General features: G+C 33.2%; 2 protein-coding genes across 3 annotated transcripts; one reads left to right on the top strand and one right to left on the bottom strand.

Moving 5' to 3' along the window:
• Nucleotides 1-427: 427 nt before the first annotated feature.
• LOC131629791 (6,7-dimethyl-8-ribityllumazine synthase, chloroplastic-like) lies at nucleotides 428-5,071 on the bottom strand. The gene is made up of 9 exons (XM_058900588.1): nucleotides 4,917-5,071; nucleotides 4,424-4,598; nucleotides 4,222-4,337; nucleotides 2,925-3,020; nucleotides 2,020-2,115; nucleotides 1,820-1,898; nucleotides 1,412-1,458; nucleotides 1,252-1,311; nucleotides 428-740 (listed from the first exon to the last, which is right to left on the bottom strand). The coding sequence occupies exons 2-9, from the start codon at nucleotides 4,575-4,577 to the stop codon at nucleotides 702-704; spliced, it is 687 nt and encodes a 228-aa protein (XP_058756571.1). The 5' UTR covers nucleotides 4,578-4,598; nucleotides 4,917-5,071; the 3' UTR covers nucleotides 428-701.
• A 2,631-nt stretch (nucleotides 5,072-7,702) lies between these two features.
• On the top strand, nucleotides 7,703-11,072 carry LOC131629789 (uncharacterized). Of its 2 annotated transcripts, none has more exons than XM_058900587.1 (6): nucleotides 7,703-8,037; nucleotides 8,124-8,221; nucleotides 9,287-9,372; nucleotides 9,504-9,568; nucleotides 9,845-9,927; nucleotides 10,668-11,072. In XM_058900587.1, exons 2-6 carry the CDS (start codon nucleotides 8,141-8,143, stop codon nucleotides 10,758-10,760), a joined length of 408 nt encoding a protein of 135 aa, XP_058756570.1. In that variant the 5' UTR covers nucleotides 7,703-8,037; nucleotides 8,124-8,140; the 3' UTR covers nucleotides 10,761-11,072. The 2 variants fall into 2 exon arrangements, with proteins under 2 accessions (XP_058756570.1, XP_058756569.1); XM_058900586.1 differs by having other exon boundaries at nucleotides 7,705-8,037; nucleotides 8,118-8,221.
• Nucleotides 11,073-12,737: the final 1,665 nt, after the last annotated feature.

Below are 12,737 nucleotides of genomic sequence, written 5' to 3'. Positions count from 1 at the left end.
CAATAGGGGGAGGAATGTTGAGGATTGAGATAAAGAAAAAAAATTACACACTTAGTTGGGATGGGAATCAAAACTTTTACCAGGTAATTGAATGATTACAAACTTATAATAGTTGGTTACTTATATTGCAAGTCCCTATCAAACATCTAACAAACTTTAATAGAACGTCTTGTAATTACAACTTAGACTTTAACGGTATTCAAATTTGCAATCCTTCATTTCTCGAAAAATTAATAAGTCATTTTCACCATCAAGCTTTTTGCAACTGGAAAAAAATGACAACTGGTTATAAAGAGTTATCTTATTCAAAATATAGTCTAATGTAATTAAATTTAAGTTCCCTTTGTTCAATTTGTTGTGTTTCAATTTCAATTTCAACAGCAAACCTACTCAATTAAAATCATAACACCAAAATTCAGGTTTGAACTATGATAAAGATGATAATTCTTGTATAAATGAGGTGATGAACTTTGCTCTCTTGGTATATATATATTATTGTTACATGAAAAACAAAATTCCAATCCGTGAACACCAAGCAACAGTGCCCATTCAAACACATAAATTAATATGAAGAAAAAGCACTTATCTTCTGCTTATTTATAACCAGAAGTAGTTTGAGAAAAGATATGGTTACTGTTGAACAAAGAACATAAACATTCTGGAGATGAAAATAGGCACTGGCCAACCATTCCAAAACACAACTACTGCAGATGATGCTCGAACAAAGATGCCATCTCAATCTGTACCACAGACAACAATACATAAAACATCGGTTCAGTTAAACTATTTACTCGAGCAAAAACTGTTGAAACTATCGGGAAAATGATGATACATAGCTCATGAATGAGACTTTATTAACAGCTTAAGGTTTGGGGGTAATCGGCTAATGGCATGATCATTGAGCCTCTATAACTTAGCAGTTAGGATTTCAATCTTTGTCATCTCCATTCTTTTGTATATGAAGTTAAATTCAGCACAGGATAGGGTAAACAACAACATTATGTATAAGCACAAAGGGCTCTTTCATGTGAGAGGATATTATACATGTAATGAAGTCATTTATGACCCTCACTTGATAGTTCAAAGCTTCTGAAATGATTGGTTTGTGACATGTACAAAAAGACGTGAGGATAAGACATCTTCCAACAAGAAAACCTCAACATTCAAAGCATACATGTATTTAGATAGCTCCATATAAATTATTGGATATTGTATAATGAATAACTTTGAGATATCATTTTATTAACTTACAGCAGTCAATGCAGCCTCAGCACCCTTATTCCCAGATTTTCCACCAGCACGATTTATAGCCTGCAGATAGGCAAAAAAGAAGGAAAAAAAAGTATCGATTTAATGATAATGCTTAGAAAAATTCACAACTCTCATAACAAATGCTATAGCATAGATTTACCTGATCCATGTTCTCACATGTTAGGACTCCAAATATGCATGGAACACCTGCAAAGTCATCTCAAAATTTAAGTAATTTTTTCTGTTTACGACAATAAATTAAAAAGGCAGATACATGTAAATAAATGTTATCTTGTCATGCCATGATTAGAATAGAGGAAATAAAAGATTTGGTATTTATTCGGCAAAGACTGGTCTTAAGTTTAACTTACATGGGTGTATAGTATTATTTTGATAAAATGGCGATTTAAAAAATTATAATCCTTAGAATTCAAAAGCTTCTTCTTGACCTTGGTGCTACTCTAGATTCTACTTGTATCTCCTCGGAAACAGACAGCTCTTAAATACTCAAGTCAAGTGCGATTTGTTGATATCTAGAGATTACCATTGACAAAAACATAATACAGACCTGAGTTTAAACCAGCTGAAAGAACTCCAGATGCTGCTGAATTAGCAACTGCGTCGTAGTGAGTTGTATCTCCCCGTATCTGTTAGCAACAAATGTTGGCCACAAAAGACAAATTAAGTCAACATAAATACAGATGATTGATACATTAGCTTTACCAATTCTACAAAAGAATTTGATCTATTTGTCAGGATTTATCATACCACAGCTCCTATGCATATGATTGCATGATATTTGCCTGATTTACCGAGTCTTGTTGCAACAGCACCAATTTCAAAACAACCTGGAACCCACACAACCTACGGGATAAGAGAAATCAACAAAATTCTGTCAGTAGTCAACGGAAAAGAAAGTAATGCTAGCATTCAGACCAAAGTAAAATTGCCACGGTTCATATATCCTGTCAGTGATAACAATGCAACAACAACAACCAAGCATTATCCCACTAGGTGGAATCGCCTACATGGGTCAAATTCCTCCTTAATATTCTATGGTGGCATGACACACCAAAGTAAAACACAAATGAAAAATGCAGAACATAATGTATAAAGATAGGAGATGGTAAATGTTATCCATTTTTAAGTTAAATTTAAACTATCAGTCACCTATGCGATGGGGTCGGTGGAAGCAAAGCAACAACTTTAGCTAGTTGGTTATTGGTTATAGTTTCTGTTAGTTTGAGATTCCCATGGTTAGTTTAATCTGCCAGATGGTTAGTTTCTGCCGCATGACACATTGCAATGTACTCCTTGTTACACCATATTTTTCTATATAATCTATATAGCTGTACTTCATGATTTTCTGGAATGAGTGAAAGACATTTTTCTTTTCACGCAGTGTTCACAGAAGCAACTGTCAAGTGATGCATGTTTATAAGAGCAGGGTTAAAGGAAAAGCCATGCAGAGTTTTGCTTTACGTCATACTTCAATAAGACTTATAAGCAAGGCAATGAAGGCCTTGATGCAACATGAACAGAAAAATGAGTAAAGGATACAGAGTAGAACCATTGTAAAGACATCAACTCTACTTAATACTAGCCCAATACAAAAGTAATATCATATAGAGTAACAAGTCATATTCCAATAACTTAATCAATAGATCACTTACATCGATGTCTTCATCTTGAACTGAATAATTCTTGAAAGTACCTATAGCTCCCTCCAAGAGTGGTCTGGTTATTATTTCATTAAACCGTGCAACAACCTAAAAGAAAAGTGTTTAGAAACTAACATAGAAAGATGAAACAATAAGAAAATCTTCATGATTATAATCCATTTTAAATGGAAAAGTAATGCAATATCTAGAAGCAGAATATCATAACTTCCTCGCAGTAGAGACTTATACTGTTTCACTACTACATATTACCACATTTGTTGTTAATCCTCTACATACAACAATCCCATTAGCAACTTCCTTGCTGTCCAAAATTCTCTCGTCTCAGGAAAATAAGATTTGGGCACTAGACTCTGTTGGAGTTTCCACGTTCATTCTCCAAAAAGTTAACGCAACTTTATTCTTGGAATCCAACTCTAGATGGGCCGGCCCAAGATTCCCTCTAACACAACATTTTAGATGGACTGTTGTACTTGACAGTAATAATACAAATGATTGTTACAGGTTTGTTCATCACACAAAACTCACTCTCTCGTCCCATAAATCTTGTGTTGTGACAACAAAAAGATATTTGTGGTGCATACTTTTCAGTATTTGGATCAATTTTTTATCTGCCACTTCAAAGGTTTGGCAGGAGGAAAGATGGAAATATCCTTTTGTGGTGTGTAATGTGCTCTGTAATTTAATGACTATAATTGGAGAGAAGGCCAAAATTTTATCCTTTAGGGAAAATTTCTTTGCATTGCTGCTTCTATGAAACAAAGTGGTATTCCCAATCTTTATGCTGTGCTTGGCTACTTTGGCAGGTGTAATTTAGAGGGTAGTTTATATCAAATGCATAGAGATATTAACATGTCAAACATCAGATTCGAATGTAATGAACTTTCCATAAATCAACTAAAAGTAAGATGGAAATCCTAACTCCAAAACATACATGTACATCATTCAAATTACTGGTGTGGTCTATTTTTTCTTGTTGTTTCAGACATTACACAATCATTTGGAAAAGCTTATTTTAACTCATCTCCTGCAATAAGTACTTGAACTAGTATTCGGATACATTTATAAAAACAACTTACGAGATAACATTTACATTTTTTAAATGATTTCAATATGTTCCCCGTAATAGCTTATTAAACGAGTGCTTAACTAAGCTTTTTAACTAAACACATTCTACGTGTATTCTGGTCCAAATTTAAAAAGCGGTGAAATAATATAACACAAACAAATGCAAGTGTTTGTCAAAGGCATTGCATGAAACAGTTTAGCACTAATTTCATGGAACACTTACCACAGCAAAACGGAGTCCCTGAGTTCTAGTAACAGAGCCAGTCAGATGCCTCACAGCAGCTGTCTGCACAAAAGACGATCGACCCTGGCTCTGAACACATGGCTTAACATCCAAAGCTATAAAAGAAAAACAGTGAATTTTCAGCTACTAAAACAGCTTCAATGCAAGAAAAGAAAATTACCACAAGGACAATGAGTATAACCTCGCGAAGAAAGCAAAAAGGGACTCTTCGGAGCTTTAGGAAGACGCAAGACGTTAATACTACCAGAACAACGATCTCGGCCGTCATGATTTAGAAATCCAAGGTGAGGCTTAAGTGCAGGAAGGAAACAATCGGTGGAAACAAATGAAGCCATTCTAATATGATGAGATAGAAGCTAAAAACATAAAATGAACTAAATAAACATCTTGTTTAAGATTACATTCATTTTAGTATATAATTCTAGCCTTAAACCCAATAAATTATAAATCTAAAACCATGAGCAAAATCATAATCTCAATATAACAGTTAAAATTAACCACAATAAAAGTAATTAAGCTGCAATTCTAATCCCAAACCCTGAAATGAAATGTGAGCTTTAATAATATGATTAAAATTGAAACATGTAATCAGATAAAGATAAGTACAATGCTGCAATATGTGAAAGTTAAAAATAAGAACAACAAATTATGGAAATCGGAAACTGAAAAATCACCGGAAATGGAGCGAACGGTGACGGAGGAGATGCAGATTCAAATGTTGGCGTTTGACTTTAGAGGAAAGAGTAAACCTGTTATAAGAGTTGAAACGATACGAAATCGGTTTTAAACTTGATTCACAAAATTATAAACCGGTTTATAGAAAGAAATCTGGTTCGGTTCATGAATACTGGATTTGAAAATGGATTTTTTGATATGGTCAGATTAACCATTCTATGAAGGGACTATAATAAACTTTATCTTTTACTATAATAAACTTTATCTTTTAAAATGTTTGGTCTATTTTTAAATCTACTTAAATAAATCTATTTAATTTGTAAATATAAATTTATTTTTTAATAAATTATAATCATATGATCATATACTTTTATAATGGCACGAGAAACTCAAAATACATTTTAAAATAAAAATGTATTTACTCTTATATACATAATTTTTTTAACTTAAATGTATATTTGATCCCCTTATTTTTATGTTTTTTAAATTTTAGTTCTTTTATTTTAAAAATTAATTTTTTGGTCCCGAAACTTTACCTCCCTTGAGATTTTCATAGTCTCTTCATTAGACAACCTCATTAATGACTTGATATGGTAAATGTTCAACCACGTCACAGTTTTTGAATATTTTATTTCAAAATTTTTATTTTTATTTTAAAAATCAATTTTTATTTATAAAAAACATTTTTTTATTAAATTTCTAAAAATATTAAATTAATTAATAACTTTTGATAATATTTTTTAATTAATTAAATAGTAATTAAGTTTTTTGTCAATTTATTTAAAAAAATTATTAAAATAAATTTTAATACTTAAAATAATATATTCTTGGGCACCAAGATAAGCCCAAATCTTTATAAGAATTCTTCAGCCCACATTTGTACATTGTATATTGTTTTTTATTCTTCAGCCCATTTTGCACTAATGTTTTTTATTGAAAAAATAATATAGAACTTCAACTATTTTAGGTGTTTCTTCTCTGGCTTCCACTCCAGCTGAACATTTCTTCATTCTTTTTAGAGAGTGCAAAATGGGATTAGAAAGGTCTGCAACCCTATGTCATTGTCTAGCATTTACACAATATTTCTTTTGGAGCATTCGTATCCCACATTCTGAGCTCTTTTAATTTGAGAGATGAAATTGCACAATTGAACAAACTTGAAATTAATTACATGTTGGTCAAACTAAACTAAGTTGAACAAACAAAGCATGTTACTAGACTATGTTAGTCACTGGATTTCATAACTGAGATAAATATGTGTGTTACTCTTGACTCTTGAGAGATGTTTGATGCATTCTTCTCCGCTGGAAACTTAAGGCTCTTGTTTATACAAATTTCTTTTTATAAAAACAAAGCTAAATAATTGGAGATAAACAATATGATTAAGAATGACTACTAAACCTCAAACACTTTTTTTTAAATCTTTCTCCAGAACATGATCTAATATATGGATAAAAAATAACATTCAAGAGTTTCCTCGTTTCTGAGTTTGGGTTAAAATGTTTTAAAAGTAAAGTGCAGAAAATAAAACATATGACCAAAAAATAAATACATTTTTCGGGTATGAGAGAACTCTCGGGATTGAATTTCATATATCCTTCAAATACTTAAACATATTCATCAGTCGTACTCAACCTAAATTACTTGTCAATATCATCATGTATCACTCACAACAAAGGTTATGTCTAACGCAAAGTTGCGAGAACAACCATATTACTCTCGTCGGTGATGTCTCGCGCAACTCAAACAACACTAAGGCATTAAGCTTCGATACCCACCGTGAATATTAACTCTAAATCTATCTCTAGAATCTAGAAATTAATATATATTCATCCTAAATCAGGATCTGTGAGATATATGTCTATAACAACACAGATTCAAATATAAATGCAAAAAGATCAAGGAAGACAACAAAAATGATTTGTAAAGCATATAGTATACAACACCATGATCAACAAATATACATAGGTTCAGAGTAAGCTTACAACCACAACCCAACAAATAGAGAAGTACATAGAGAAGAAGAGAAATGAACCAAACATCTCACGAGTTGTCAACTTCGATTGATAAGAAATCCGCTCTGGATCATCAAGATGCAAGCTCCAATATTATTTTCTAAGTCTCTCAACCAAAGAATGAAGGTGATGGAGTTGGGGCTCAAAAATAACCAAACCATAACCTAAAAAATATGATTGAATGGTATTTAGAAAAAGTCAAAATCGCAGACCGCGCTTAGTCCCAAACCTCATGTGTTGAAAAAAATTTAGCATTTGTTTTCACCATAACATTTGAACCGTAACTCCGATTTACGCACGGGTTGAAGCATTGGAAAACTTATACAAATGTATGTACATTTTAGTCCATACAAAGTATCAGTGCCATTTAGACCATACAATAGAAATCAATAGATTGACATGTTTAAGATTATAGAATCTAACCAAATTAACTTGTAATTTCAAAATAAAAATAATGTGAGAATTTTGTTCTCGATATTTGATCAATAAAGTGCCAAGAGATAAACCAAGTTACATGTTAAGTTGGTTAGATTCGTGCTATTTATTCAAACTTGATTTGTCCTAAAACATTTGATGAAATCATGATTTATAAGATTGTCCTAAAACTTGATTTGTCCCTACTAATAAAGCTATTTGATTTCATGACTTAAAAATTGGTGAATTTAGAAAATAAACACAACAAATTTTAATTATTCAATTTTATTTTATATAATAGTGTTTAAATTTGTTGTGTTTGTTTTCTAAATTCACCAATTTTAGATTCTAAAATCCAATAGCTTAAAAACATGATATGAAATTTATTTTTGTCAAAACCTTCCTCTCCAAAACGATGCGTTTAAACTCGCATACCGCAGAAGCATAGAGTCTACAGAGTCACAGCACCTGATATGCGAAGCATCGTCTTCCTCAATCCCATAGGGTTTACAGAGTTCAATTCGTCACTGTCCACGCGTGTCAGATCCAGTTATTCTTGTTCCTAAAAAAACATTGTTTCATACTCAAGATCGCAATTCCTCGCCAATTTCCGTAATCAAAGGAGATTTCTGGTTTTGAGCGACACGATTCGATTCCCCGTTCCCTGATCGCTTCCAACTGTCATTATAAGGTTTGATTTCCGTTATATGAGTTTAGATCTGTTTTCAAATTTTCTGTTTTCTCAGTTGTATCTACGTTTGTGTTTCTTAGGTGCAGTTGGCAGGGTCTTGAAGATGGCAACCACCGCTTGTTTCATCATTGTTAGCAGAAATGATATTCCTATATATGAAGCTGAAGTTGGAGTAGCTGCTAAAGTAAGATCATTTCATATTTTAATTTTTTTTGTAAAATTAAAAGCTTAACCTTTCATTGGTTTATGGATTGTTTATTTTTTACTTGCTTCTTGGTGGAGTTTATGAATTGTGGTTATAAGTTTGGAATTGGATTTTACATTATAATGGTTATTGTTTGGTATTGGGACTTTACGGTGTTAAAAAATGTGGATGGGCCTAACTCAACCCTACAAAACCGGCTTGTAGGGTGAAGATTGCCCCCCACTTATAAAGACATGTTCAGCTCATATATTGTCCGATGTGAGACTCTTAAGTCTTAACATACGGCAACCCATCCTTTTTGGATAATTCTTTTAAAAACTACAATTGTAGACCTAGGAGGAGACACCACATTGTTATGCATGACCCTTTGAACTATGTGTAGAAGATCTACCGCAAATGATATAAAAGCATGTTGAAAATTGGAACATGTTTTCTCATGTTTGGCCACTTTGCTTTTGAAGCGGATTTGTGGGCGTTTGTCCCATAGCAAAGCCTCTAGTCCTCAATTCCACATGTGGAGAAACTCCAATCAAACCTACACATGCATGTTTCTCTCCCATCCACCCGTACACTAGAACATTTGCTGGCTTTAGTGTCAGTCTTCTCCTTCTCTCTTGTGGGTTTGTCATGAAGTTCATAGGTGCCTCTTACTTCACAATACTCCCGCTTGCCTAAATATATCAACAAGGACATCCTAACAAAGTCATGCAGAGATTTGAACTTTAAAAGCTCGTTATAGTTATAATTTGTTCACTTGATTCACGTAAATGGACCAGGCTTCTCTAAAGTAAACAACTAAAGTGGTTGATGATAAATAAACCAATAGTTTATATTACATGCTCGAGCATTGCAAATCATAATTGGTTAGAATACCAACCATTGATTTATAACTTTACCGACTATTCACTCTAGAGGAGTCATTTCTTGTGTAAATATTTATCTTTATCTTGCGTAATCTTGTTATTGCATGGCTTAGATGGTAAGTTATCTTGTTTTCTTCATAAAATTTACATCATTTTGCAATCTATTGCCACTGTATGACAGAGGGAGGACGCTGCTCAGCTGCATCAATTTATCCTACATGCTGCTCTCGATGTTGTCCAGGACCTTGCATGGACTACTAGTGCTATGTGAGTTACATATTCAGTTGATATGTGATCCAAGTTCAAACTCAACTACAAAACTTTGGCCTTATAATCCTCTCTTTGTGCCTGTTGTTTTTGTTTCCACAGCTTCTTATTCCTTAGCATTCTCTATGCAGGTACTTGAAATCGGTAGATAGGTTTAATGAACTCGTGGTGTCAGTATACGTCACAGCTGGTCATATCCTTTATCGTAGAGAAATAATTTACTTCTGAAATAAATTCTATATGATTTTCAATTTTTTGTATCTGAATACCAATTTTAAGAATCATTTAATTTAATTTTTTTCTTTAATGGGATGATTATGCCATTGTCCCCTGACCCTTACTTCCCTATCCTTCACGTGAATGGGAACAAAATAAAAGATCCATGAGTGGGCAATGATCAATCCTTAAATCCACATACTTCTTTATGCATTTTAGTTTTTTGTGATAATTTCCTTGACCTGTGTCACACATACCCGGTTAATGTTGCTTCATGATTCGCGTAATGACGATGGCATTAAGAGCTTCTTCCAAGAGGTGCACGAGCTTTACATAAAGGTAATCTTGCCTTTTCTTGCACTGTATAACATGTTTCCTATGCAGTGTTTCCTTAATTATTTGTTAACTTCCAATGTATCTTTTTCTTATTTTACAATAGAATGCTTCTCTTGAAATGGGATCATGATTCATGATAAAGTTCATGCTTACCAATTCTTGAAATATGCTTTACAAATGTAATAATAGCTGCCGAACTATTATTTTATGGTTTTGTAAATGTAAATGAACCATGTACATGTTCCAATCTAATTAGTAATTAGAATTTGAGTGTTTCACAATCACGATAGCAGGCATGCCTATTTTCCTAGCTTATACCTGGTACATTATTTTGAGTAGAATGACAAAGTTCTTTTTTCAACTTGTTATAAAAGTACGCTGAATTCCATTTTAAGTGTTTTATGATGTTGAATTAGTTCCCTTTGGGAATAGGCAGAGCGTAAATAATTTCTCACAGATTACTCTGTCTTTACGTTACATCCGTTTTCAACTACTTTTTTGTTATTACTTCTGTTTTCAACTACTTTTTTTTCTTTCTCTTTTCCTATGAGGATATGACTGGAGACGCAAGGATCAGTAAATAACTTGAAGTTTCTGATTGTTCTCTTGATTTGTGGTGATAAACATGTAGATTGTAGATACATGAGTTATAAATATTTGTAAGCTTACTCTGTTTGATGGACTATGAAATGTTAACCTGGTGAGAGATAAGTAATTGTATTTGTATGTTTGTCAAATTGCAGACTCTTCTTAATCCTCTATACTTGCCTGGCTCCCGAATCACATCATCACATTTTGATACAAAAGTCCGTGCCCTTGCAAGAAAGTATTTGTAGAAACTGCCAGTCTGTTCTTGATGATCTGTGGTTGACGAGTTGCTTGTTCATTAAGCATTGAGGCCCTTACCCTACCCCTGTTAGTTCTTGTTAGTAGCCCTGGAAAACCTTTTTTTCTCCCTCATGATTTGACTGGTAGATTTCCCATTGCCTATATTGTTGTGTACTCGAGTCATTAGCAGAAGGCCGTGTTTGGAATGTCATATGTTGGCAAAAGTTGTTCCATTGCTAGTGCTACAATTTGTAATGCTTACTGATCTTGTTCTGGATGATCAAACTATTTGATTTTAAGTGGCAAAGAATTATTGTCTCCCCGGTTGTGCTTCAAAATTTTGACAGTATACTAATTCTTTATTCATTTCGAAATATTATGGTGCTGCATGTCTTTTCTAAACACCCTTTTCAGCCAAATGTTTCTTTTCACGTGTTGTTTTCCTTATATTTTGGGAAAGACAAATCATAATGTAGAAAACTAGTTTATTACAATCTTAGGACACTCCTACAGTGGCATAATGTATCATGTATGCAGTACTATATAGCTTAAATTAGTGTACCAACACAATGAGGACATTGTAAGATGTTTTTCCTTGTACAATGAGTTAAATTGACCAAGTGCTTTTACCTAAATGATCAAATACCCTTTTGGCATTCATATGTGAAAACACTGTTCTAGTATGTTTTAATTTACTTTATATCTTAGTTTTAAAATGACTTTCGTGAATATTTTATTAAAATAACGAGGTTTTTCAAACAAAAAAAAATCTTCATTTTCCACTAATTCGGTTTTAAACAAAAAAATTTACCAGACAAAGGAGGCACTGTTGTTTTTCGGTTTAAGAAAATAATGCCACAGAGGAAAATATCGGCTGAGTGGTTTAAGAAAATAATGCCACAGAGGAAAATATCGGCTGAGTCGCGGATCGGTACGCTTTCTTTAAGACGTTTCGCGGTACTGTCAGATTTATGCAAAGCAGCTCGTAAATACCCACGACGCCTCCAGGATAAAACAGCTCGTTTCAATACGATTCACACTTGCACGTGTGATGAATCGTTCTAAATGATACACCTTCTGATGGTTAAAAACCAGTCTTAGTATCTGGATTCATTCCAGTCGAAAAAAGAAAAGAATAATTTGAGATGAAGCAGAGTAAGAGAGAGGAGAGAATTCGGAATTGAATTCTGGAGTGCAGAACAAGTGAATGGAACAAATGTATTTATAGGCAAAAAATATCCAACCGAGTGGACCAAAACGTGGGCAAAAATATAGCGGAGAGTTGAACCGGCCCAGTCAATATAGTCGTTATTTACTTGGTCAGCAGACTTGGAGGACAAGTAAACCTAGTCAAAATCTAGGTTAAGACTTGGTCTAAGGACACGTCACATTAATTAATTTCTTATTTAATTAATTTCTATTAATTCGGGTTCCAAAAAAATTAATTCATGTAGACCGGACCGGACCGGGCCGAGCCGGCCAGACGGACGGCGGCGACGCGCGTGTGTCTTCTTGGCACATTGTTGTGTCCTCCCTCCTTTATAAAATTGTAGGTGCCCTTGGGCCCAACAACAATTGTTCAAGTTGGAATATATATACATTACTAATATTTGTGTTCCCTCCCATGTGAGACTTAAAATGAACCTTTTCAAATTCATCTCCATATTAGCTCTTACTTGTGTTCATTTATTGCTCATTTAATGTCAATAAATCTTTCCAACTCTTCCTCCAAGTTATCATCATTTCAAGTTCCAACAGGCACAGAGTTCAAACACTTAGGAGTAGGAGTCAATTCAATTGGCGATAGTGTATCCTCTCTCTTCTATGTGTTTGTATACGATTGTTAATTGGATTGACGAATCTTGTGTCAACAATTTTTTTTTTTGAAATATGATTATTTTAAGAATTAGTTAATTCAAAATAATTGTCTTTGTAAAGAAATAAATAAAGTTAATTCAAAATAACTGTCTTTGTAAAAAAATAAT

The sequence above is a fragment of the Vicia villosa genome, unplaced genomic scaffold (assembly GCF_029867415.1).
Source record: "Vicia villosa cultivar HV-30 ecotype Madison, WI unplaced genomic scaffold, Vvil1.0 ctg.000605F_1_1, whole genome shotgun sequence".
Classification (NCBI taxonomy): Eukaryota; Viridiplantae; Streptophyta; class Magnoliopsida; order Fabales; family Fabaceae; genus Vicia; species Vicia villosa.
Note: the sequence above shows the minus strand (reverse complement) of the source record. Positions and strands in the feature narration are given on the sequence as shown.